Source organism: Hyalella azteca, unplaced genomic scaffold (assembly GCF_000764305.2).
Source record: "Hyalella azteca isolate HAZT.00-mixed unplaced genomic scaffold, Hazt_2.0.2 contig4602, whole genome shotgun sequence".
Taxonomy (NCBI): domain Eukaryota; kingdom Metazoa; phylum Arthropoda; class Malacostraca; order Amphipoda; family Hyalellidae; genus Hyalella; species Hyalella azteca.
In genome coordinates this window covers 130,655-157,714 of record NW_025934815.1, presented here as the reverse complement: position 1 = coordinate 157,714, position 27,060 = coordinate 130,655, and the positions used below count along the sequence as shown (strand labels likewise).

The window sequence follows — 27,060 nt, the reverse complement described above, 5'->3', positions numbered from 1 at the left end:
TTTTCCGACTATAACATCAATTTATGAAAGTATAGATTTCATTATTTGTTCGTATCTTAGACTGCCCATAATTTAAAAAAAAATCTATTTAATAATTAATATAGTCCATGAGGAGAAATTTTACAAATAAATCATATGTATGTTTCTCCGACTATAACATCAATTTATGAAAGTATAGATTTCATTATTTGTTCGTATCTTAGACTGCCCATAATTGAAAAAAATCTGTTTAATAATTATTATAGTCCATGAGGAGAAATTTGACAAAGAATGTCTTATTCGTGGAAAGGATGTTTAATAAAACAAGATATGTGTGAATCACACTAGCACCAATACCTGACGATATTCACAAGTAAGCCGGCATCAAGCAACAGCCAAGCCTCGTCCACATAGCCACTTTGATGTCTGGACGCGTGCTACGGAAATATCGCGATCGCGACCGGTGAAGAGGGCGTCGCGATAGCGATTGGAAATTACCGCAACTCAAAATACGATGCATCTTTCAGGACCAAAGTCGTGTGCATTAAATGGATATGGCATGTTTCGAAATGACAGATACATAATTTACCATATTAAACTTTGTTTTGGGGCCATTTTTACAATATTTTACAGATTACATCCATAATGGCACAGAGTCACCATGCAGTTTATACACAGAGAAAAATACCTCCATTTGTTCATCCAAGTCACAGTATACCCGCAGCGTGAAAAAACGCATCAAGAGCAGTGAATTTAAACTAAAGGGATATTCGTGTGGGAACGGACAGCAAAAAACTCAACGGTGTGGTATAGAAATTTCTACAAAGTTGAGTTGTCTCTCCGTGTAATATGAAAGGCTTTTCACGATGTATGAAAATGCAACCTAGGATTCTGTTAAAAAGGAGATTCTTGAATTCTGTGAATAACGTCATTAACGTCATAGAGTGACCCATGCGGCTTCCAATTGTGCACGCAGCAACGGTCGTACGGCCCTGTGGCGGCTTCCGAGGGCGGCCACATTTTGAGAACATCCTGACAAAATTAATCGGTCGGATGCCACCCAGGGACGCAACGTGTAATAATCTAATAATTTCAGTAGAAATAAAGCTAAATATTTTCAATTTACACTTTATAAGTCAAACAATTCCACTTCATTCTGGCTAGCCCTGAAAACATCGTGATATGAATGAACTTTTGATGCCAATATTATATCAATTTCACCAGTTCAATGTTCTGAATTTCAAGGTTTAATATTCTGACCGCCTGACTCGTCGGAGGTCGATGGTGGTGAGGGCCAATCAATACAAGACTCATTGTAATTATACTTAGCTTCTCACAGCATGAACTCCTAACTATTAAGGAAATATTTAAAATCCATCACATTGGCAGGGTCGCTATAAATTTTTTATAATGCAATGCGAATTGTGTCTGTCATTGTCAAACTTGATATAATGAAACGGTTACTTAATGGGATGATGATCTTCAAGTCTATTGGAGCGCTGCAAACGCTACAAAAACATCGTTTTTCACGATTATACGTTGTTTTCTCAAGAACACGAAATAAATATTTCTTAGTATACTCTTCATATGAATTTTACACAAGTAATACATTTTTGGACTTGATTAAAAGTCAATTTTCATTTCACCCAAATAAACCAACCCTAACCAACAGTTTCCCGTATATGAGATAATAATACTTCGCCCAGCCTTGTTAAGTTTTGGGTTAATTTTGCAATGAGAAAAGCAATAAGTGTAGTAGAAGCACAGTACCCTAACAAAATTAAGATACGGTCACGACTGAAATAGGTAACGCCAAGGACTCGAAGAGCACGTAAATAAGTAAACGTAAATCTATATGTACGCTCTTTATTTTACTTTTCAATCCCATGTCAGACAGATACGACAGTCCCGACTCTTGGGGGTTCGTATGGGGTTCGTCCCCGTATCCCGGGCAGCTCAGTGGTGAGCCTGCCTATGTGATAAAAAAATCGAATCCCCTTCCTCCGCGGTATGAGGTAGGGAGGGGGCAGTTGAATTTATACGTTATTTACTTTCCATGCCTGTTTCTGCGACTCGCTGAACGCAAAGAGCATATTTAGAAAACTAAGAATCGTAGGTAATAATGCCGTGAGGAGAACATTTTTCCCTCGTTACCGAAGAAATTGTGCAAAAAGTTGTCTACAATCAACAATACCAGTGTTACGTAATCTCTGCTATGATGAATCTTGCAAAATATAGATTTTTACCAAACCATTGGAATATGGACGAAACTTAATTAAACAGCCATGTTTTCGGCTGTGTGAATTGAGAACGGCTTCCAACTCTACGCAACCTTGGTGATTGATAAGCATTTATAGAAGCAGAGAACTATCTAATACTACTAACTAATATTAATTTGCTTAATAGTCAGTATAGCAGTGCAATGAACATTAGTAAAAAGTGATGAGTTGTTAAGAGTTTTACTGCAAGTCATCTCAACTGGTTCTTTGCTGTTGTAAAAGCATTGCTCGTATATCCACTATTCCGGAAAACTGAATATAATTGCAATTTTTCGTTAGCCATAAAAAAGTTTTCATTTTAAATGTCCGTACCGCTCAGGAGGGACCAGTCTCGCGTGGCTGTCTGACTTGGGATCTAAATGTTCACCAAAAGGCGGACATAGAAAAGCTGATTTACGAGCGCCCCGAGTCCCAGGAGTTCTGTATTCCAGAGTCGCGCCCGGCTCTAAATTTTGTTAAGGTATTGGGTTCATCCTCATATCCGGAGCAGCTCTGGCCGAGCCTGCCAATGTGCCATAAAACACCTTCCCCTTCTTCGCTCGCAGTGGGAGTGAGGGAGAAGAAATTAAGTATATCCCTTACTCACATCCAATGCCCGTTGCTATAACTCGCTCAATAAAAACTACTGAAGACGTAAAGCGAGAAGTGGTCGGGAATTAAAAATGGTAAACTGAATAATAATAATGTTAAGTAAGCTCTTCTCCGATGATCGTTGCCTGATCGATGCTTACTAAAGCCTTTTAAATAGACATAAATTAAACAACAATGTCACGAACTTTCAGTTGTAGGAATTGAAAGTGGCTGCTTTCGTGTAGTTTTGTAGGTGCTGCACAAGTTTGCTGCTGAACGTCCGAGGGCCTTCCGCTCTGAGCTTAAAGTTGAGACCTCGGCTGCTTGCAGGCTCGTTAGACTTGGCCAAGCCCACTCTTGCCGTATTCTCAGGAGACTAAAAATCGGCAAGGAGATTCTGACTAGTCGCTGATTTCGATCAGGAGGCCAAGCAGACCCAGAATAATTTTAACCTAAATGAAGTGAGTCTACCGCTGAAGTTCGAGCATGCCGAAAATTTTATTAGGGTTGAGTATTTAAGCAGCAGCTCCATAACAACGTGCAATGCAAGTTTTCAGCACTTGAAGCACCTAACTCTACGATATATTTGTTGCCATCCGTGATGGTGTTATCGGTACCAACGCCAATTTTTGTCCGGACCACTTCTTATATAAATACTCAATTCAATATCCTATAATCTTGTTTCAGCTGTGTTTACTTGTATACCTGAAAAGCACGAATTTCATGCTCCCACACTGCCACGCCCCGCAATCCAAAGAGAAGATTTGTCCCTTGAATCAATTATTGTTGCTGTCTAAAATTTCATCTCCTGCCTGAGGTTACGTAAACGATGCGACGGGGAGTCCCTTTTGAATCGCGTCACGTTCCTTGCCGCATCATACCCAGCCAGATCCCTAGCATTTCCTAATTCCTATCATATTGCCACCACATTGTTCCAAGTTTTCAATAAAAATTTCACTCCTACGCAATTTTTTCAATTTACCTAACTAAAACCGTCAGTAAACGATACCAGAAGAATAAATTGAAACGAAATGTTACTGAATAAAATGTTACTGAAAAAAATCCAACATATGATGTTTATAATACTTCCAATTGAGAAGGAATAAACCACCGCTACGAATCAAGATATTTAATATGAGTGCATGGTATGGGCTCTATATGCATTTCGTTACAATTGGTACCATCTAATTGTACGAAGGAAATTTTCCAGCTACTCTCAAACCAGGATAAACAGCACAGTATTCGTCTCTTAATCATGCAAGCCAATTATGCTATATGACTCGACTCTTTACGATCTATTTGATCCCATATTTCATTCATGATTTACATGCATGCTTACCAGCATAATTTACTGCAGTTAGTCCAAGAAAAATCAATGAAGTATGGTCCATTCTCTCGTTGCAGCCATTGCAGCTCCACAATTTACTGAAAAAATCCTACTTTGAAATAAATACAGTAATTGATTTTGATTTTTTAAATACTTTTGGGAGCATATTTATCGATCTGCACGAAACTTGACAGGTTTCATCACACAGCTCTTAAAACTCTCTATAGGGTGCGTTCAATTCATTATAACAGTTTGCTTCGATAATATATGCTGACTTTTTTGACAAAAGACAGAATTTCACTTTTTGCGTATCTATGGGTGTTGCATCTAATAGCAGTATTTCAAATTATTCTTTTTATTATTTACAATGAACTAATTTTACCTATAGAACCTGTTTGACACAAATCATGTAAAACGGATGAAGAATTACCGAAATATTCAATTGAACATTTTTGTCAAGGTTTCATCGGTAAAATTTCAAAATATTCAGCAACATTACCATATAGCCATTGGAAAAATATAAAAAATCTTGATAAACTGGATAGCCTTAAATCACGAAACCTGGATAGACTGTGGTTAGATAGCCTTTGATTCGCGCAATCTTGATAAACTTTGGGTAGCCTCTAGATCACGCAATCGGGAAAAACTGTGGATAGCCTCTGAATCACGCAATCTATGTAAACTGCGAATAGCCTTGAATCGCGCAATCTTGATAAACTGTGGATAGCCTTTGAATCACGCAATTTTAATAAACTGTGAATAGCCTCCGAATCACGCAATCTGGATATACTGTGGATAGCCTCTGAATCACGCAATCTGGATTAACTGGGAATGCCTGTCGAAGACCACCACCTGTCACCACGCCACCACTGTTTCGAATGGACTTTTATGATCTCTTACCTCAAAAAAGTGGCTATAACACTTCTGGCCTGTAACATTATCATCGGCAAGACAACAAACAGATCACATCCATTGAAATAGATCAATCAGCTCACAAGAAAGTAGCCTGACGTAGTATGGCCCAGTATCATCTGCCAATACGCGATAAAATTCTCCATCACTCGGAAAGAGCGCACCGGAGCCTTGCAGTGAATATGATGGCCGCTACCAACCCGTCCGTATCTCCCGTACGTAAATCGAAACAGCCCACGGTCGAACGGCCACCAGTCGTAGGGCGATAAATTTTGGAACAGAACTATGCTATCTGAAACCTAACCTCTGAAGATGTGAGCGAAAAGTAACGTAAAGTCACGATGCCTCGCTTGTCTTATTCGGTCCGCGGTCTGGTGGCGCAAGGCATGTTACATGCAGTTCCCCTGACGAACCAGGCTGATTGGTGGCAGTCCGTTGTCCGCTGGTTACAGTTAGAACCATAGTCAGGGAATTTTGTTTTGATTTAGGGAATTTTATGTTTTGATGCAACGTTCAGTGGTGGACGATCATCATTATCATCTGGGCTATTTGCTTCAGAATATTGTGGCGTAACGCTCACGATATTTAAAGCAAAATCAAGTCATGGCTAGTTATAAAGACGGCAGGTTTAATCCACGGCTGATGCTTCCCTTCAAGAACGTAGCCTATAATACTTCTTGACTGTAACATTATCTGCCGCGAGCCAACTGACAGATCAAATCCTTTGCATTAGATCAATCAACCCACAGGAAAGTAGCCTGATGTAGTACATATGTCTGTAGTGACATAAATTAAGTAGTATGGCCCAGTAGCAGTAGGTAAGGTTCATAGTACCAAGATTGGCGCAGAGAGGCGCGGGTTCGATCCCAGCTCTGTGCGTCAGTTTCTGGTCAGAATCGGCAAGGAGGCCGGGCGGTTAAGCACAGCAGAATTATAGCAGTGAGTGAGATGCGAGTTCGAGACCGCAACCAAGCTGTGGATTTTCTGCGATGTTAAGAATCAGCGACAGGCCTACGGCCTAATAAACGCTGAAACCGCTATTATTATTATTATTATTATTATTATTAACATTATTATGTTCCAGCATCGTCTGCCAATACGCGAAAAATTTTTAAACCACTCGGACGATTCGCGCCGGAGCCTTGCAGTGATTATTATGATCGCCACCAGCCTGTCCGTATCTGTCCCGTGTGTCCCATCAGCCTACGGTCGAACAGCATATATATCGTCGTAGGACGATAACTTTTGGTACAGAACTATGCTATCTAAAACCTAGTCCCAGATGCTGTGAGCTAAAAGTGACCGTCTGATGGTGCACTGCCGGATTCATGTGAGGAACGCAGCCGTGCACCATCACCAAATTTGTGCACCAATCAGCGCTGAAAGAAACGCCTAACATATTTCCGGGTGACCATCAATCAGCCGCGGATTAACCCTGCCGTCAGTAACCAGCCCATGACATCATCTTGCTTCAAATATTGGGAGCTCTACGCCTCCATATTCTGAAACGAATAACCCAGAGAGTATTGGTTATCCACCACTAAACGTTGCATCGAATCATCACTTCATACCCTGACTTTAGCTCGAACTGTAACTAGCGGACAACGGACTGTGACCAACCAGCCCAGCTCGCTTGTGGAATTACATGCATCCTGCCGTGCTATCTATAAAAATCTATCGTCCTTCGACGAGTGACTTCCGCAGCTTCGCTAAATTACGTAACTTTTAGCTCACAGCATCTGGGGTAAGGTTCCAGATAGCATAGTTCTGTTCCAAAATTTATCGTCGTACGATGCGTTGCCGTTCGACCGTAGGCTGATTCGGCACACGGGACATATACGGACGGCTCCGGCGTGCTCCATCCGGGTGGTGTAAAATTTTTTCGCGTATTGGTCGACGATGCTTGGCCATTCTACGTCAGGCTACTTTCCTGAGAGCTGATTGACCTAATTCAATGTATGTGATCTGTCTGGTGGCTTGCGGCTAATAATGTTGCAGTCAAAAAGTGTTATAGGCTACATTCTTGAGGGAAGGGATCATTCCCAACCCCTTCCCCAACCCCAAACCTCCCCAACCACACATTCATCTCCTACTGTCTTTACAATTTCTCCTTCCTCTTTCTGGCTACTCTGCGCTACCCTTTTTTCTCTTCCACTCTTTCCTAGCGGCACCGCAATAACAATAACAAAGTTCAGTGATGGTGGATCATTACACTCTGGGCTATTCGCTTCAGAATATGGAGGCGTAAAGCCCCTCATATTTAAAGCAAGATGATCGATGTCAGGGGCTGCTCACTGACGGATGGCTTAATCCGCGACTGATTGGTGGTCACCTGGAAATATGCTAGGCGTTCCTTTCATGGCTGATTGATGCCAAAATTTGGTGGTGCACGGATGTTTTCCTCCTTGAATCACGTAATCTATTAGAAACTCATATGTTGAAAAGGTTCATATTATGCAAAAAATATATTATGTTATGCTAAGAGCAGTAAAAATAATTAAAACGTAATTAATAAAATTATCAAACGTGTTTCTCTGCTGCGATAAATCATATAACCTATTTTGAGTTTATATTCCTGACGTTTCTCTCCTCATGTGCTGTGTTTTCTCTGTCGCCTTTTTCACATAAATCAACAGAGTGTCCAATAAATAACTGATGTGCTCGAATTTGCGTGTCTTGATGGATGCTAGATTATTTTTCTTCAGAAGAGCAGCGTCAGGGAAGGCCAATGAGCAATGCGCCATTACAGCTAATTTAGACAAAGTGTGATTTCCGGGCCAGTATTGTCTGATATATGAGCTAAAATAGGGCTATGAGCGACATATTAAACGCAAATACAGGCATGTCAGCGAAATCAATTCCTACTGAATTTTATATCTGTACCAGATCACTGCACCATGAAACTGCTCGCTTCCAAGCCAATTCTTCGCCAGAAGTCAAGTAGAGAGCACCCCTAGCACTATGTTGTGTCAGTCATCTAATAACAATATTTATAAACAAATAAAAATATTTAATATCTAGTGTTAGGTGTGGCGTTTAAATATCAGACGCAATAGTGAGGTGAGTCTTTACGAATTAAATGTTCTGAAAAACTGTCGTTCCGCATGAATAATGAATAATAGGGTTTCGAAAGAATTTTATAATTATTGCTTGCTATTTTACTGAAATCGGGTTAGTAATTAAGTTGGTTAATATTAACCAATTATCAGTATATTGTTCCCTTAATACAGGCTCACTGATTTTAATACGTCCATCTCATTTGTGAGAAAAACGCACGATTTTAGCTCCCTTAAATTATTATGCTATATTTGCATGCGCAAGTTAGACAAGCGTAAAAAACTTATTCGCAAAAATCATTCATCTATGAAAGAATACTCCTATATTACCTAATTAACTGTACATTATAGCATAAATTTAATGACTGAACATATTTATCCGCATAATTTGACGAATAAATCATTATTCGTGCTCCTAAGTTATACGAATGCAACATTTGTCTGTCAGTGGACAAGCGGTTGAAGAGTAAATTATTAATCGATTAATTGATACATCAGGATTAGAAGTACATATGACGATTTGCGCCTTCTTACCAGTCAAGTTTTCGAGTAATTGGTAATTGATCAGTTTCAATGGCACTAATTCACATCTTGTATACACCTTGAACATAATAAAATTTCACCGTTTAAAATCATGTAATAGTGTGAGCTTTTGCACGGTGTCTATCACTAGGGAAAATTTACTGTAACAACAATGATTACGCAAAAAAAAACGAATTTTAATGTTGCAAGTATTGCCAGAAATTTTGGAAAACGTTTATAAAGGAATTGTCAGCCAATCAACAGACTTGAGCTATGTACTACACAGGTTAGCTTGAGTGTCGTAAAAATGACAAGGCCCTCTATCGATCAGCAACACATAGGCGAGTTAGGTACCTAAGTAGCGTAATTAATGTAAAACATCAAACATATAGTACATCTGGCAAATAGTTAATTTGTATCAAGAAATTTCAAAATCATTTCACGGCACAGAAGAAAAAACATACATGCAACATGTAAAATAACATTGGTTAATAAATATATTTAAGAAATTCACCTCGTCATGAGCGAATTTTAATTTATTTTAACCAACTGCACATTTATTCTCAAACGAAGACCAGTTATCCGGCGATAAACACTTTATATTAAAATGCAGAAATTAAAAAATGTTGCTGCGCAATTGTAAACGACGTGCACCTTCCTTGAAACTTCAATTCTCCCGTTCGTTCAAAGCCGTGAACGACGTTCACTTGGCCACGTCAGATGTCCAAGTACTTCAACACGCAGATCTGGGCAGCGCTACTTTGAAATGTAGCGGCGCTACCGCTACCGCTACATGCTCTAAATGTAGCGGGCGCTACCGCTACCGCTACATGCTCTAAATGTAGCGGGCGCTACCGCTACCGCTACATGCTCTAAATGTAGCGGGCGCTACCGCTACCGCTACACCCACTAGATTGTAGTGAGCGCTACCGCTACAGTAAAATGTAGTGCCGCTACATTAGCCGCTACAATGGCCTAAATTATTGGAAATCTCTAAATATTTATTGTTCTGCTATTGGGATTTACTCATAAACATTTAATGATAATAAAACATTTTCCAAACATATCAATGCAACATTATTGCAATTAACCTAACCGAACTAGTACGGGTTAGATACAGTAAATAAAAGTTACAGTTATTTTTATGTTTTACCTTCCCTTCATGGATGTCTACTTTGATCTACCAATCTCAAAAATTATACACATATACATATAAAAAATCAGTCTTTTATTTGTATATATATGTGGATTATTTTTGAGATTGGTAGATTAAAGTAGACTTCCATGTAGGGAAGGTGAAACATAAAAATAACTGTAAGCAAACATGAAAAAATACCTGTAAGTGGTAACTGGTAACAACTCAACAAGTAACAACTAACATGTCGATACTAGTAACAGGCTGAGGTTGACAACATTACACCGAAATCTTTGGTAAAGTTTTATTCTGTAATTTATATTATGTATCATGCTGGTTTTTAAATAATATTTAATACTATAAAGTAAAATCTAAAGGCTTTATCTATAAATGTAGCGGTAGCGCTGTGGCGGCAAAACCTCGTATCGCTACTTAAATATGTAGCGGGCGCTGCCGCTACCGTTACAAATTATTGCTCAAATGTAGCGCCGCTACCGCTACCGCTACATATAATGCGCTACTGCCCACCTCTGTACAACACGTTTATTATTATTTCAACATTATTTTATATCAATTTTGAAGAGCTGGAAATGAAGCAAATACACGAATCGAGAAAAATAAATTCCATGATTTGGACTAGCATCATGGAGGGGCTGGGGTCGAACTTAATGGGCTCGAAAGGTTCTGCATAGACTTGAGGACCATATAACACCAAAATGTTCTCTAAACCACATGAGCAAAATCTTGCACAGATTTTTTCATTAATGATTACCTTCAGTTTTCGTTCAAAGTTCCAATTTAAACACCAAATGACTTGATCGGATCATGAGAAAGCCTCAGTAGCCAACCGATGTGCCGGTACCATATATAATGAAGGTCTCACGAGAAGGAAGAGATTTTTGTATCATAGTTTATAATGAGACTCCTTTTTTTGCCAGGGCTTTTTTCTGCCTCTAAACAAAAATTTCGTTGCAAGATAAATTGATTCATTATGACGTACATTAGATAATATGACCTAAAATAATTGATATATACTATTCATATTGAACAATTTGAGTTTTTTAAATTGGCCAAGTTTCGAAGGAACAAATTTCTTAGTAATTATATAGATGGCTTCGCTTAACTAATATGGAACCAGTGTCCACAATTTTTTTTTATTCACCTCACATTTATAGTGGCCATATTTCAAGAAGCATGCAATATGTTTTTAACGTCGATTGCTTAAAAATGTTAAGTTCAAGACTCATGACTCACGCTAAGATCAATTAAATTTATTGATGAGTCTCACTAGTAATGAAGTAATTGTATTAGTTCATTACTTTTAAATTATTAAACTAATTATAGATTTTTCGTTAACAACTATCGCGCTACGTCATTTCATGCTGATATTTAAATTTTAAAAAATTTGGAAGCAGTGTCCAAATTTCCAACTTTCCAAGTAAGCAAGATGTTACTTTCTCATGCAGAGTCCAGAGCAAGCAATGGGAAGAATGTCCTGGGCAGCAATTTTTCTCTCAAGTGCAGCGATGCTGACTGTAATAACTGCTAACTCCGTGCTACCAGCTGCATATTTGATACGAACCATGGAGAAAACGTCTGTGGTTGTCAGAGATGTGCAGATCAACGAGAACGCTTCTTACCACCTCTCTCAGGCAGCTTCCGAATGTAAGGAGGCAAAGTCTTTCTCAATCATCATAAAAATTTATAAAAAAAATATCATAATTTCAGGTAAGGAAACGCTAATATTTTGTCTAAGATTGTCGAAGCATTTGGAGACAGCTTGCATCATTTACTGCTCAAATGGTCAACAGGAAATGGAGATCGGTTTTGCCAGTGAATGAAATGGCTATAATTATACCAACATAATTATACAGATAGCATTGAAGTTCCAGACTAAAAACTCGTGAAATTTTCTGACGATTGCTGTACCGATCTTAGTCGGATGAGAATTCGAGTGATTTGATGGTAGCACATCTAACAGATCTAACACAAACAGTTCAGGGCGCAGAATTGAAGATTGGTGACGAAATCATCGCCGAATTTTTCGTCACTGAACGAAGCAGCGTTAGAACTGTGAGTTCACAAGGCTCAAGACTTGGTGATTATTTGATAGTTCCTGTTATTGTACATACAGTGTCATGCTCGCTGCTTTAGACTCTGACCTATATAGTGACTTTAATCCTGCCGCTTAAGGATTATATTATGCGCAATGTCGACATTGGTGTACTGCTTAGTGAAAGGTTAAGCTGCTTCCAAGCCAATGGACAAACGTCACGGTGACGAACATATACGTCATGGTGACAAAAATATACAGCTAAACTTTTACACACATCTTTAAAAGCCTTCGATCACATCCATCTGAAGTTACCATTTGCCTAATTTTTCTATAACTAGACCAATTGTGCAACAATTCATTATTTCATCTGTTCTTTAGTCATATAGAACATGAATTATATCAGCAATAAGTTATAGGCATCAGGTGGGATCGAACATTCCCGCCACGACTATCTTTTTCATGGCTGAAGGCACTTACCACGCTGTATCACTGCACTGATTTAATAAATTCGCAGGTTCTTCTCCATTTCTGCTTTCACTGATACTCGCAGAATTACTGATCACGTGCTTTTTAACAAATATTGCTGGCAGAGACCATATTAATGTAGGACACAATAATGAACAGGTCACATGATTTCACTGAGGAGAGCAGAAGTCCTCGTAACGGGTGCTAAGTGTCAACCGCGCTAGACAGCAAACCAAATGGCGCACGAGCTTCAATCCAAGTTTCGGGACATCTTTACAAATGTCGATAAATCTGCTATTTTTCATTTCAGTATAGGGAAATCCCTACTAAAATGGCTTGAGAGAAGCCTAGATATGAAATAGAATTATTTCAAATTAAAACTGAAAAATATCCCAACTATTCCTACAGCAGGATGCGAGAATTATAATTCTATAATTAACATAATTATGGTGCCAATTCTAACATGATCAATTACATATTTTGAAGAATCACTGAGTCATCAAACGCCTGGCTTCCAAATATATGGGAGATTTTTTTTCCCGCTATAATATTAAAAGATCGAGGCCATTAAAAGGTGAGTCTAGTTAACGCTACATTTAAAACATCTAACATCATCATCATCACGCAAACTTTCTCTTCAATTGGTATTTGGGTGCAAGAAATGCTAAATAATAAAATAGTTCGAGGTTCGTTAAAAACTGCTTCAAAAGACGCTTTAGGGGATTGACATAGGACCGATTTTAATTTACAATCGGCCTTTATGAAATATAATTGAGCAAATTTTACTCACGAACACATGGAGGCAAAATTAAAATAAAACTCCTTCAAATCAAACACTCCTTCAAATCAAACACTCCTTCAAATCACACACTCCTTGAAATCAAACACTCCTTCAAATCAAATACTTCTTCGTATCGAACACTCTTTCAAATCAATCACTCCTTCAAATCAATCACTCCTTCAAATCAAACACTCCTTCAAATCAAACACTCCTTCAAATCACACACTCCCTCAAATCAAACACTCCCTCAAATCAAACACTTCTTCATATCGAACACTCCTTCAAATCAAACACTCCTTCAAATCTAACACTCTTCTAAATCAGCATACATTCAAACACTCCATTAAATCCATAATCAAACACTGCTTCAAATCAAACACTCTTCCGAACTAAAAGCTTCTTTAAATCAAATACACTTTAAATAAAACATAACTTCAAATCAAAAACGCCTTCAAATCAAACAGTATTTTATATCAACATACATTCAAACACTCAATAAATTAAATCTATATTCAGGCTCTCCTTCAAATCGAACACTCCATCAAATCAAACACTCCATATCAAACACTCCTTCAGATAAAACACTCCCTCAAATCAAAATCTCCTTCAAATCAAACACTCTTTAAATCTAAATCTCTAATCAGGCTCTCCTTCAAATCAAATACTTCTTTGAAATACACATTCCTCCAAATCAAACACTCCTTCAAATCAAACATCACTTCAAGTCAAACACTCCTTCAAATCAAACACCTCTACAATCACACACTCCTTCAAGTCATACACTCCTCCAAATCAAACACTTCTGCAAATCAAGCACCAATTCAAATCAAATACTTCATAGAATAATAATTTTTCACACTTAATTCATTTAAGAATAACTTTTTTAAAAAGGTAGAGCTTGTTAATAAGGATAAAAATCTGTAATGTATGAAGCATAAATCACCGGCTATTGATTGTCTTGAGTATGACACGAGTCCAAATCACATATTTATCAATGAATTCATCCGACACAATATTAGCACCAACTCATACCAGTGCATAGATGCCATAGCAATCGTGTCTTACCCCAAATCCATTAACATTTTCGAAATCTCGTCCCTCAGGTGCGTGTCGCGGGAGGTGCTTCGTCGACAGCCGCTGCATCGCGCACTCCTACAACGCCAGCGGCGCGTGCGCTCTCAGCGACAAGCTCGGGCAGACTTCGGAGTCCAGCGGAGCTACATACCATTACTCAGGTAAAGGGATGCCTAGAGGTAGGTCAGTTAATTATTTACTTTTTTTCCAGCATGTTCGAGTAATTTATAAGTACTTTATTATAACTAATATTATTTCCACACGGATATTTACCTGTGAAACTCATTAGTTAGAAACATATATTTTAAAAAAATAACTGGGAACTATTAAAGTTTTGATTCCTGTCAGCCGCTGGCTCAAGGACGCCTTAAGCTCGCCTAGCACGTAATTAATTAGCGGTTCTATGTCCACTTTGGGTTCTGGTTGTACGAGGGAAATAAGCACCTGATTAGGATCCGGTTTATTCCTTGACAGCCGTGGGCGACTGCAGGCGCGCGTATTTGGTAATTGATACGTTCGGGACAGACATGGCCGAATCTGAAAGATGCGTTTAAAAATGCCTATTCGGCCTATCGGGCAATCGAAGGCAATGCCTATTCGGCCTATCGGGTAATCGACTCCCTTAATCGGCTCGTGAATAGCCGCTGAATGCAGTTAGGTGGCCCATATATAGGCGCCTGAGCCCCTATAAGCCGACTGTATGTAACCTGGGGCGGCCGCTAATGGAACGTAAAACTCGACTGGGAATGAGCTTCCTGATCCAAATTAATACCAAGGATAAGTCCAAGGATAAGTACTTCATCCAAAATTTTATCTCGGTCACAGAACATTTTGAGCAGCAACCTGACGGCGCGTTCTACAACAAGGCACTTCCCCTGACGTACACCGCTTGCGTGGCTCGGTGCTCTCATCCTGGCATGCAGATCCCCGCCGCCAAAACTCGAGCAACTTTCAATTATCTGAAGAGCGGTGAGAATTTTCAGTCAATTACTGATTGGAACTGATTTTTTTCTATATTACCAACACAAACCACGGTATAAAATTTAACGTAATAATAAGCTAAAGACAAACTTTTATTTTAATTGTTATTTTTGATCGGAATGTGTGAATTGGTAGGAACAACAATTTTTTATCATGTTACAGAATCAAGCTCGTGTTCCAATATCTACTCAATTATTTTCTTGTCGATAATGTAACTTTCCCCAGACTTTTTCAGTTCATAAGCTACAGGTTAGCACAGGGGTTAATTAGACAAAATAAAGGAAACACCTGAGAAATCAACAAAATATATTTTAGTATGGTGTAGGTCCACCTTTTGATGCAATTACTGACACAATTCTCCGAGGTATATTGATTCATACAAATTGTGAATCGTTTCCAAGGAATTTTAGCCCATTCATTATTCAGTCAAACTCCCTCCAGCTTTTTTAAAGACGATAGCGGCGGGAATCTACTTCTGACTTGCATCTCTAAAGTCAACCATGAGTGCTCGATAATAGACAGGTCTGGTGATTGTATAGTGGCCCAATGAGATGCTCGACTTCATTAGCATGTTCCTCGTGCCATTTTTTACCAGTTCCAGCTGCATGAATCCGGACATTATCATCTTGAAAGATGGCGTTCCCCTCCGAAAACAGTGTTTGAATCATAGGATGAACTTGGTCCTCCAAAGTTCCTAAATAGTCTCTGCTGTTGATTTATCCTGAAGGATAAAAATCAACAAATCATTGGTCCACCGGGTTTCCAAGAAATAGCACCCCAGATCATTACAGATCCCACGTCATGCCTTAGGGTTGTGAGGAGGCAGTCGGGATTAAATGACTCATTTGCCTGTCTCCAAAATGTAAACTCGCCCAGAGGTGGTTGGAGATAAGGTAAACGATGATTCGGCAGGGAAAATCACATTTTACCACTGCTCGAGGTACTAATTCTGCTGGAGATTTTTATACCACTCTAAACGCCTTGAAGCATTCGTATTTGAATACACAGGTTTTCTAATTGAAGCTCTTCTATAAAATCTGGTCTGTTCAGCTCTCGGCGGACAGTCTTTATGGTAAACGGGTCTGTAGGTTTACATTGAAGTCTGCAGTAATTCAACAGCCGTTGTCTTTCGATTGTCCCTCACAATTCGGTTTGGGTACCGACGGCCTGTCTCAGATAACTTCGACTTTAGGCCAGGCCTATGCTTTGATGAGGAACTTTTTCCTTCCCTTTCAAAAGCAGTCATTACTTTTGTAACAGTACCTCTAGAAACATCAAGCATTCGGGAAGTTTCTGTCATACTAGCACCTGCCATACGGGCACCAACAATTTGGTCCCCTTTGAAAGTCAGAGAGGTTTGCCGTTTACTGGTTACAGGTAAGGTATAGAAACAAAAATTTGTTAAAAATATCTGTGCAAGGATAAAATATCAGTTATCAATAAAAACAAACAATCAAAAATAAAAAATATGTGACGTTTACATAGTTTATAACATGTCCAAAAATTACGATATCAAATTTTCAGGTGTTTCCCTTATTTTGTCCAATTCCTGTATATTTATTTCTTGTTTTTAAAACAGATCCAAACATACGGGTTGGCCTAAAGAAAGGAGGCGATGGTGTCTTCCGTTGGTCTGACGGCAGCGAGCTTAACCTGACGATGTATGGAATGACAAGCCCGCCTGTGGAAAACGAACACACAAACATCTTCGTGATTTGGAGTGGAGTATTCGACGACGCCCCTTCTGTTTACCACACTGCAACATGCACGTGCCAGGGTGCCTTCGTCAACGTTCAAGCTTGAATAACATGAGCATTTGGTTTATATGCTCGACTACTGCATCATGAGTGTATTGATCCTCTGATATTCGTTTTTCATCATGAAATGTACCTAAAGAAAGTTCCACCTTAAATCCTGTGCGGAGAGGTGTAAGAAAATCTTCGTCATGTTTACTACCTTCCATATGTCGATGCCAGTGTGTGAAGTTCTTAATTATTCATTTCGATGACAAAGGTGCGGTGAAGGCACAATTACTCAAATGTTAAATCTTATGGGTGTTTAGGAAAAGCAGTATACTTTAGTGTGATTGTATATGTTAGATTTATCTATCAAGAATAATTTAATCGGAAAAAGGTTTTGTGACCTAGTAAATGAATCTATTTAATATGAAGTTTTGCTCCACACAATAAATGCACTTAAATTAGAACACCAGAACTTATCAATATACTGGGCAGGGTTGGCCCAGTGGTTACAGTTCAGAGTACTAGGATTGGAGCAGAGAGGCGCGGGTTCGATCCCAGCTCTGTGCGCCAGTATCTGGTCAGAATCGGCGAGGAGGCCGGGCGGTTAAGCACAGCAGAATTGTAGCAGTGAGTTGCGAGTTTGAGACCGCAAAATACTGTGAATTTTGTGCGATATTGAGAATCGGCGACAGGCCTATACGGCCTACTAAACGCTGAAACCGCTATTATTATTATTATTCAATTTTATTCGAGTGCATCGAGACGAAATAAGTTCGCCATTTGTCAAAAAGTATTCATTCTCGAATTTTCCTTTGAATGCTTCAAATTCTCTAAATCAATATTGAAGAAGTTTACAGCATGATCTATTAGAAATAATTTTCTTGACCAAATGAGATTCCATCACTAATGTAATCGAACTTACTAATGTAATCATGAATAAACGTTTTCAAAAACAAAAACGAGTTCTATAGTTGCATCCTGTAAAAAATATATTGGTGAGCAGGCCATTCTATGAGCTTTCCAATTGATAGTAGTTATTGATCTGTCTGAGACGTGGGTACAGACTGGTGCAGGAAAGACATGCAGGAAACAATGTCGTCCAACCTGTGGAGATCCAGTCACATCTATATTAGATTTAAAAAACTGAGTGATATTTTTGGAACATAGCCTCGATAAGAAACGAAGAAAGAAAGCAAACTTAAGTTCTGTAAACATTATGTTTCTCTGGCCTTTAATAGTCGATTGTCATATAACAGAAATTTACCACACAAGATGGAACCAATTTCTGCCAAGAATGTCAACTTGAATTCATTCCCAGTTAAATTTAATTCCGACGGTGGGCCTATGAGCATAATTCAATCTTAACATTGGATTTTCTCCAATTTACGCATGCACGTCAAGAATATCACATAAGGCAATTCAAAATCATCATATTTGCTGTATTTCTCACAGTTTACGAAAACATTGTAACTATTTTATAATAGGATATTCTTCTCGCTCTCTCCTCGTACACCCGACTGCGTCTGGATTGGTTGTATAAAACGGAAATACCGAAATAAAATAATAACGATCATTCCCTTTTCTGTACGTAGTTAATTATCCAAACGAATTTACTATTTTATCTTTTTATTTTGGTTGATATGAATGATTCAATTATTATATAATTAAATTAGTTCATAAGTTTCACATGCTCTTTTCGAACGAATGGATTTCGGTTGAATTATGTGTGTAAACACAAATTGAATTATTCAACTCGCTCCTGGATGATAAATTTTTCGTCATTTTGATCGTATTATTATGAAAGTTTGCATAAATATGTAGGAGATACAAGATTTATGGTTAAGAACTGTCATATGTCCTATACTCGGCGGTAACCTGTTGCTGTCAGTTTGGAGTATAACTTGACTATATGGATTATTCCATCACTAGATAATCAAAATATTCTTGGTTTAATCTACACACGACTGTTAATTCATAAAATTAGCTGCAAATTGCACCTTTGCAACTGTAGCGCTGTAAAAAGAAACCCAAACTGCCTGCTGTGCTGTCCTGTTCAAAACTTTGGGAAAAACTGAATTACCTGGCGATGAGAGGTAAATGCCAGATGCATGCTTCGACGAAATGCAGCTGCTTCTTCGCACATCGAACCTCATACTCTCAACGATGAGCGGGAAATAATAATAATAACAATGTAAATAATAATAATAATGGGAAGCTTCATGTATTTGATATGACGGGATAAGGTTTACGCAAGCGAGACGTCAAAAATTATAAATCGCCATCGTGCGTCGCATCTTCCAATTTCTTCATCAAGGGTCGATTTTTCGCAGTTCCATTCATAACGAACGCTGGGCTTTTGAGAGATAAGCAAAAATGTTTTTATTTAACTAGCAGCTGGGCCTCTGCTAATATATCATCTTGCATTGCGATAAAAAGGTCGTTTCAGTAAACTGCTCGCAAACCGGAAAAAATTCCGAACAAATTTAGTGAAAAATGAAAATTTTTCAGCTACGAAAAATACGATAAACATCACAAGTTCAAATCTCAAATTAAAATGCATTTTGCAGGACCAAAGTCGTGTACATTGAATGGATAGGCTGTGTCGCGAAATGACAGATACAGATACATAATTTACCTTACTAAATTTTGTTTCTTTCATGGCAATTTTTTGCAATATTTTACAGACTAAATTCGAATTGACACAGAGTCAATTCGAAGAGTTTTTACCCAGAGAAAATTACCTCCACTTGTTCATCCTAGTCACTGTATAACCGCAGCGTGGTAAAACGCGTCAACAGCAGTGAATGTAAACTAAAGGGAGATTCGTCTGGGAGCGATAAACTAAAATCTCAACGTATATAGTGGTTTAGAAATTCAGGCCTCAATACAAAGTTGAGTTGTCACTCCGTTTAATATGAAACGCTTTTCACGATGTACGAACATGCAACCTAGGATTCTGTTAAAAATGAGGTTCTTGAATTCTGTGCATAACGACATTAACGCCATAGATTGACGCATGTGCATGGCTCCCAATCGTGCACGCAGCAGAGGTCGTAAAATGCCAGTTCAATCTGGTTCGCCATGAAGACATTGTGATTGGAAAAAACTTTGATGCAACTATATCAATTACACCAGTTTAATGTTCTGAACTTCAAGGTTTAATGTTCTGGCAGCCTGAGTTGTCGAAGGTTGATGATGATGATGATGAAGGCAAATTAAACCAAGGGGTACTGTTATTATACTCAGCTTCTCATAGCATGAGAGCCTAACTAAAAAGAACTGTTAAAAATCCATCATTTGTGAGTGGCTTTGTATTTTGACTCGTCCCATTAAATTTCAGAGTATGAATTATTTTATATTGCAATGCGAATTGTGGGTGTCATTGTCAAACTTGAAATATAGCGATGGTTACTTATATATAGTAGTAAAATGATCCTTGAGGCTATAAGTGCGATGCAAACGCAACGAAAACATACGCTTTTCACGATTGAGCATTGTTTTCCCAAAATCACGAAATAAATATTTTCCATTGCTGAATTATATGAATTTTCCACCAGTAATATCTCTTCGGATTTGATAAAAGTATAATTTACATTTGAATCAAATTAACCTAAAAAGAGTGCCGTAAGTGAGAAAATAACACCTCAACAAAATCGCTACGATTGGGGTCATTTTTCCAAAGAGAAAAGCAAAAAGTGCAGTTGAAGCACAGTACATCAACAAAATTTAATGCCTCTGAACCACGCTATCAGGATAAACTTTGGATAGCCTTGAATCACGCAAACTATATTGTAGATACGCACATGATGAAAAGGTTCATATTTCGCGAAAATATATTAGGTTATACTAAGGACAGAAAAAAAATTAATATCGTCAAACGTATTTCTCTGCTGCGATAAATTATATAACCAAGAAGTTTTATATTCTTGACGTTTCTCTCCTTTAGTGATGTGTTTTCTCAGACGAGCATTTCATATAAATCAACAGAGAGTCCAGTAAATACTGATGTACTCGAATTGACATTCCTTGATGGATGCTACATTATTTCTCTTCAGAAGAGCAGCGTCGGGGGAGGCCGAAGTGTAATGCTCCATTACAGTGAATTTAAGCAACTAATGACTTCCGGACCAGTATTCTCTGATGTACGAGCTCAATTAGAGCTAAGAGAGACTGAAGACAATACTGGCATGTCAGAGAAATCAATACTTAATAAATTTTATATATGTACCCGACCACTGCACCGTGAAATGAACTGTTCGCTTCCAAGCCAATTCTTCGCCAGTAGTCAAGTAGAGAGCACCCCTAGCACAATGCTTGTGTCAGCAATCTAATAATAATAATTATAAAAGAATAAAAATAATTCATCTCTAGTGTTAGGTGCGACGTTGAAATATAAGACGCAAAGTGAGGTAAGTCTTTACGAATTAAATGTTCTGAAGAACTCTTATTCGGCAAGAATAAGCTGAAGCGCTGGCAAGCCATCATACTACTACTACTCGGTAAGAATAATTAATAATAGGATTTTGAAATGAAATTCATCATTATTGCTTCTTATCAACAGTACTGAAATCGTGTTGGTAAGTTTGCTAAAATTAATAGGAAATTAGTATTTTTCACTTTAACACAGACGCACTGACTCTCACTTATTAGAAAAACGAAGCCTTACTATTTCTGCTCCCATATATTATGCTATATATATGCATGTACAAATTAGACACACATAAAAACTTGTTCGCAAAAATCACTCATATTTGAACGAATATGAATGATTTTTTTAATCTCTATTATCTTAGAGCACATAATAGCATTAATTTAATGAGTGACTTAACATAATCATCCTCATAATCTGATGATAAAACCATTATACGTGCTCAACTGCTCATAAGTTATACGAGTGCAATATTTTTGGTCAGTGATCAAGTACCACAGTGCTGCATTTGTATATGTCGTGCAATATAGTCTATACATCAGAATTATAAGCACATATCACGATTTGCGCCTCCCCTCTAGTCATTTTATCGAGTAAATGTTCAGTTTCGACGACCCTGATTCACATCATCTATACATCTTGAACATATTCAAATTTGACTTAATAAAATCAAGTAATTATGCGAACCTTTTGCATGGTGCATGTCTACCACTAGGAAAAACTCACCAAATTTCTTGTAAAAACAATAATAACGCGAAAAAAACGTATTTTAGTGTTGTAAGTATTGCCAGAAATGAATTGGAGAACGTTTATAAAGGAATTGTCAGTCAATCAACAGACTTGTGCTACTCCACAGGTTAGCTTGAGTGTCGTAAAAATGACAAGGCCCTCTATCGATCGGCACCAGATCGGTGACTTAGGTTCCCGGGAAGTGTACTTAATGTTTTAAAACTTCAATAATAGTGCATTTGGAAAATAATTGAATTGTATCGAGAAATTTCAAAATTATTTCACGACACAGAACAAAAAACATTTACCGTGTAAAATGATAGATTTGTAAATAAATATTCGGAAAAAATCACATGTGCAAATTTAAAATTAATTGAACCAATTGGTCATTTAATCTTGTACGAGGACCAGTTAACCGCTGCTAAACACTTTATATTAAAACGTAGAAATTAAAAAATGTTACTGAGCAATTGTAAACGGCGTGCATCTTCCTTGAAATTTCCGATTCTCCCGCTCGTTGTTCAAAGCTGTGAACGACATTCACTTGGCAAGGTCACGTAAGTCCAAGTACTTCAAAACGTTTATTACGATTACCACATTATTTCATATCAATTTTGAAGTGCTGGAAATGAAGTAAAACACGAATCGTGGATGGCAGAAGAAAGTATATTACAAGGTTTGGACTAGCTACCGTGGTGGGGCTGGCTGGGGTCAAACTTACTGGCCTCGAAAGGTATTTGGACTTTGGACTTGGTGTTCTGTAGTCTTTGGACTTTGGGACCAAATATATCAGACTTTGGACTTGGTGTTTTGTAGTCTTTGGACTTTGGGACCAAATATGTCAGACTACAGAACACCAAGATGTTCTTTTTTCATGAAAAAGCCTCATGAGCCTACCGATGTGCCGGTACCGTATATAATGAAGGTGTCACGAGAAGGAAGAGATTTCTCTATCATGATTTATAATGAGACTCCTTTTTTGCCAGGGCTTTTTTCTGCCTTTAAAAGAAAATTTCGTTACAAGATAAATTGATTATGACGTACATTAGATAATATGACCTAAACATTTGATATAATATTCATATAAAATAATTTGAGTTTTATTACTTTAGCCAAGTTTCGAAGGAACAAATTTGTTAGTTATTACTTCGCTTAGAGGCTAAATCAAAACGCCCGCGCTTTATCGCTTCGCTGCCATCATAATTAATTAAGCCGCGGCGGTGGCGCTGTGCAGCGCTAAACTCAGGCATGCCTGCAGTTCAGCAGTAAATAAACGTGTAAAAGGTCGGGCTGCATACGTCAAAATAAATAAATACTAAATCAAACTAATATGAACCAGTGTTCACAACTTATTTTTTGCACCTCACATTTATGGCGGCCATGTTTTAAGAAGCATGCAATATGTTTTTCAACGTCAATGGCTTGAAAATTATAAATTCGGGACTAATGACTAACCCTATAAGATCATTTAAATTTAATGTCGAATCTGCTTGGTTATGAGCTAAAGTTTATCGACAAGCTAAAGCTAAATAGTTTATCAGTTTTAAATTGGTAAACTAATTGTAGATTTTTTGTTAACAAACTATCGCTACGTCAATTCATGCTGATAGTTAAATTGTAAATGTAAGCAAGATGTTACTTTCCCAAACAGAGTCCAAAGCAAGCAATGGGAAGAATGTCCTGCGCAGCAATTTTCCTCTCAAGTGCAGCGATGCTGACTTTAACAACTGCTAACTCCGTGCTACCTGCTGCATATTTGATACGAACCATGGAGAAAACGTCAGTGGTTGTCAGAGATGTGCAGATCAACGAGAACGCTTCTTACCACCTCTCTCAGGCAGCTTCTGAATGTAAGGAGGCTAAATCATCATCTGTCATTAAAAGTAATGTATTAGAAAATTATCATAATTTCTGGTGAAGACGCGCTAATATTTTGTTCAAAATCACTGCTGCAGCATTTAGAGGCAGCTTGCATCATTTAATGCTCAAATGGACAACTGGAAACGGAAATCAATAATTGCCCCTGAATGAAATAAGGATTATTCTACCAACATAATTAAACAGATTGCAATCAAGTTTCAGACTAAAAACTCTTGAAATATTTCTGAAGATTGCTTCACCGAATTTTTTTTATTTCTAACGATTGCTGTACCGAAAATTCGATTGATTCGCGGTAGCCCATCTAACAGACCTAACACAAACAGTTAGAAACAGGGTTTGCCATCATGAGAAGATTGGTGAGTTTTCATCGCTGAATATTTCGTCATGCAATTTTGTCGTGCTAGCAAGTTCAGACTCTAATCAAACACTCCTTCAAAACAAAAACTCTTCGAAGTCGAATACTCCATCAAATCAAACACTCTTCAAATAAAACGCTTCTTCAAATGAAACACTTTCAAATAAAAGACTCCTCCAAATTAAAAAATCCTTCAAATAAAACACTCTTTTCATATCTAATACTCTTCCAAATTTAACAATCTTTCAAATCGTACACTTCTTGTAATCTAACACTCCTTCAAATCGAAAACTCCTTCAATTAAGACACTCCGTTCAAATTAAACACCACTTCAAATCAATCACTCCTTTACATCAAACATCACTTCACATCGAAAACCAATTCAAATCAAATACCACTTTAAATCAAAGACTCCATCAAATCAAACACTCCTTCAAATCAAATACCACTTCAGATCAAACACTCCTTTAAATCAAATATTCCTCAAATAAAACTCCTTGAATCAAACACTCCTTCTACTCAAACACTCCATTAAAATAATCTTTTCGCAATTAATGCATTTCAGACTAACTTAATTTTTAAAAATTTAAAGTATGTTAATAATGATAAAAATCTGTAATGTATAAAGCATAAATCACCGACTATTGACTGTCCTGAGATTGAGACATGAGCCCAAATCACATATTGATCGCAGAATTCATCCGTCACAATATTAGCACCAATTCATACCAGTGCAAAAATGCCACAGCAATTGGGTCGTGCCCCAAATCCATTACCATTTTCGTAACCTCGTCCATTAGGTGCGTGTCGCGGGCGGTGCTTCGTGGACAGCCGCTGCATCGCGCACTCCTACAACGCCAGCGGCGCGTGCGCTCTCGATCAGCGACAAGCTCGGGCAGACTTCGGAGTCCAGCGGAGCTACTTACCAGTACTCAGGTGAAGGGGTGCCTAGAGATGGGTCACTTTTTTATTTTATTTATTTACTTCTTTTTCCTGCATGTTCTATTAATCTATATTCTATAACTACTTTATAACTAACATTATTTCCACACGGATATTTATCTGGGAAACTCATTTGTTTGAAACATTCACGGTTTTATAAACACAACTGAGAATGAGCTTCCTGATTCAAATTAATACCAAAGGATAAGTAAATTCTGGAGCTTTCGCTTTGAAAATGCTTACAGCCTTCATAGTTACAGTTACAGAATTCTGTAACAAAAAATATTCTGTGACAAAAATAGCAAACAAGTGATTCCTTACTTCATCCAAAATTTTATCTCGGTCACAGAACAGTTTGAGCAGCAACCTGACGGCGTGTTCTACAACAAGGCACTTCCCCTGACGTACACCGCTTGCGTGGCTCGGTGCTCTCATCCTGGCATGCGGATCCCCGCCGCCAAAACTCGAGCAACTTTCGATTATCTGAAGAGCGGTGAGAATTTTCTTTTAATTACTGATTGTAACTGATTTTGCTCTGTATTACCAACACCAATCGCGGTATAAAATTTAACGTGTTTAATACACCAAAGCCATACTTTTATTTAGATTGTCATTTTAGATCGGAATGTGTAATTTAGTAGCTACAACAATTTTAATCATGTTACAGAATCGAGCTTGTGTTCCATTATCTACTCAATCGTTTTCTTGACGATAATATAACATTACCCAGACTTTTTTCAATCCGCTATGTATATTTATTTTTTTTAACCAGATCCAAACATATGGGTTGGCCTAAACAAAGGAGACGACGGTGTCTTCCGTTGGTCTGACGGCAGCGAGCTCGACCTGACGATGACGAGCCCGCCTGTGGAAAACGAATACACAAATATCTTCGTGATTTGGTATGGAGGATTTGATGACACCTATTCTGACCACACTGCAACATGCACGTGCCAGGGTGTCTTCGTCAACGTTCAAGCTTGAAGAACATGAGCATTTGGTTTATTTGCTCGACTACTGCATCATGAGTGTATTGATCCTCTGATATTTGTTTTTCGTCATTAAATGCACCTAAAGAAAGTTTCACTCACAATCCTTTGCAGATAAATTGAACAAATTCTTCGTCATATTAAGTACCTTCCATGTCGATGCCCGTGTATTAAGTTCTAAATTATTCGTTTCGATGACATGGGTGCGGTGAAAGTACAATTACTCAACTGTTAAATCTTGTGGGTGTTTATGAAAAGCAGTATACTTCAGTGTGATTGTATGTGTTAGGATTGTATGTGTATCAGGAATAATTTAATCTGATAACGGTTTTGTAACCTATTAAATGAATCTATTTAACATGAAGTTTTGCTCCACGTAATAAATGCACCTAATTAGAATACCAGAACTTATCAATATCATTCGATTTTATTCGAGTGCATCTTCGACGAAATAAGTTCGCCAATTATCAAAAAGTATTCATTCTCGATTTTCGCTTTAAATGCTTCAAATTCTCAAAATCAATATTGAAGAAGTTTACAGCATTAATTATCAGGAATAATTTTCTCGATTAAATGAGATTTTACATCACTATCTGATCGCACTTACTACCCAAATAAAAATTAAGAGTGGAGCACGTTTGTTTTTATGATGGCTATCGGCGGACGCCATAGGTGGAGCAACCATGATTTATACAGTGAATTAAGGGTGGCGTGCACCACCTATCCCACACCTAAAACCGCCGATGGCCTCCCTACCCGTTAAGCTCTTCTTCCGCAAATAACTACCCATTGGCACCGGTGGCGCATCGATGAGCCACCGAAGGCCACCTTTGAAATGAAGTCAATAAATTTTTTT

General features: G+C 38.0%; 1 protein-coding gene across 1 annotated transcript; it reads left to right on the top strand.

The window, feature by feature from the left end:
• The first annotated feature begins 8,010 nt into the window (after positions 1-8,010).
• On the top strand, positions 8,011-26,603 carry LOC125177741. Its single transcript, XM_047880071.1, has 5 exons — positions 8,011-8,127; positions 11,247-11,445; positions 14,186-14,317; positions 25,565-25,708; positions 25,988-26,603. Exons 2-5 carry the CDS (start codon positions 11,262-11,264, stop codon positions 26,197-26,199), a joined length of 672 nt encoding a protein of 223 aa, XP_047736027.1. The 5' UTR covers positions 8,011-8,127; positions 11,247-11,261; the 3' UTR covers positions 26,200-26,603.
• Positions 26,604-27,060: the final 457 nt, after the last annotated feature.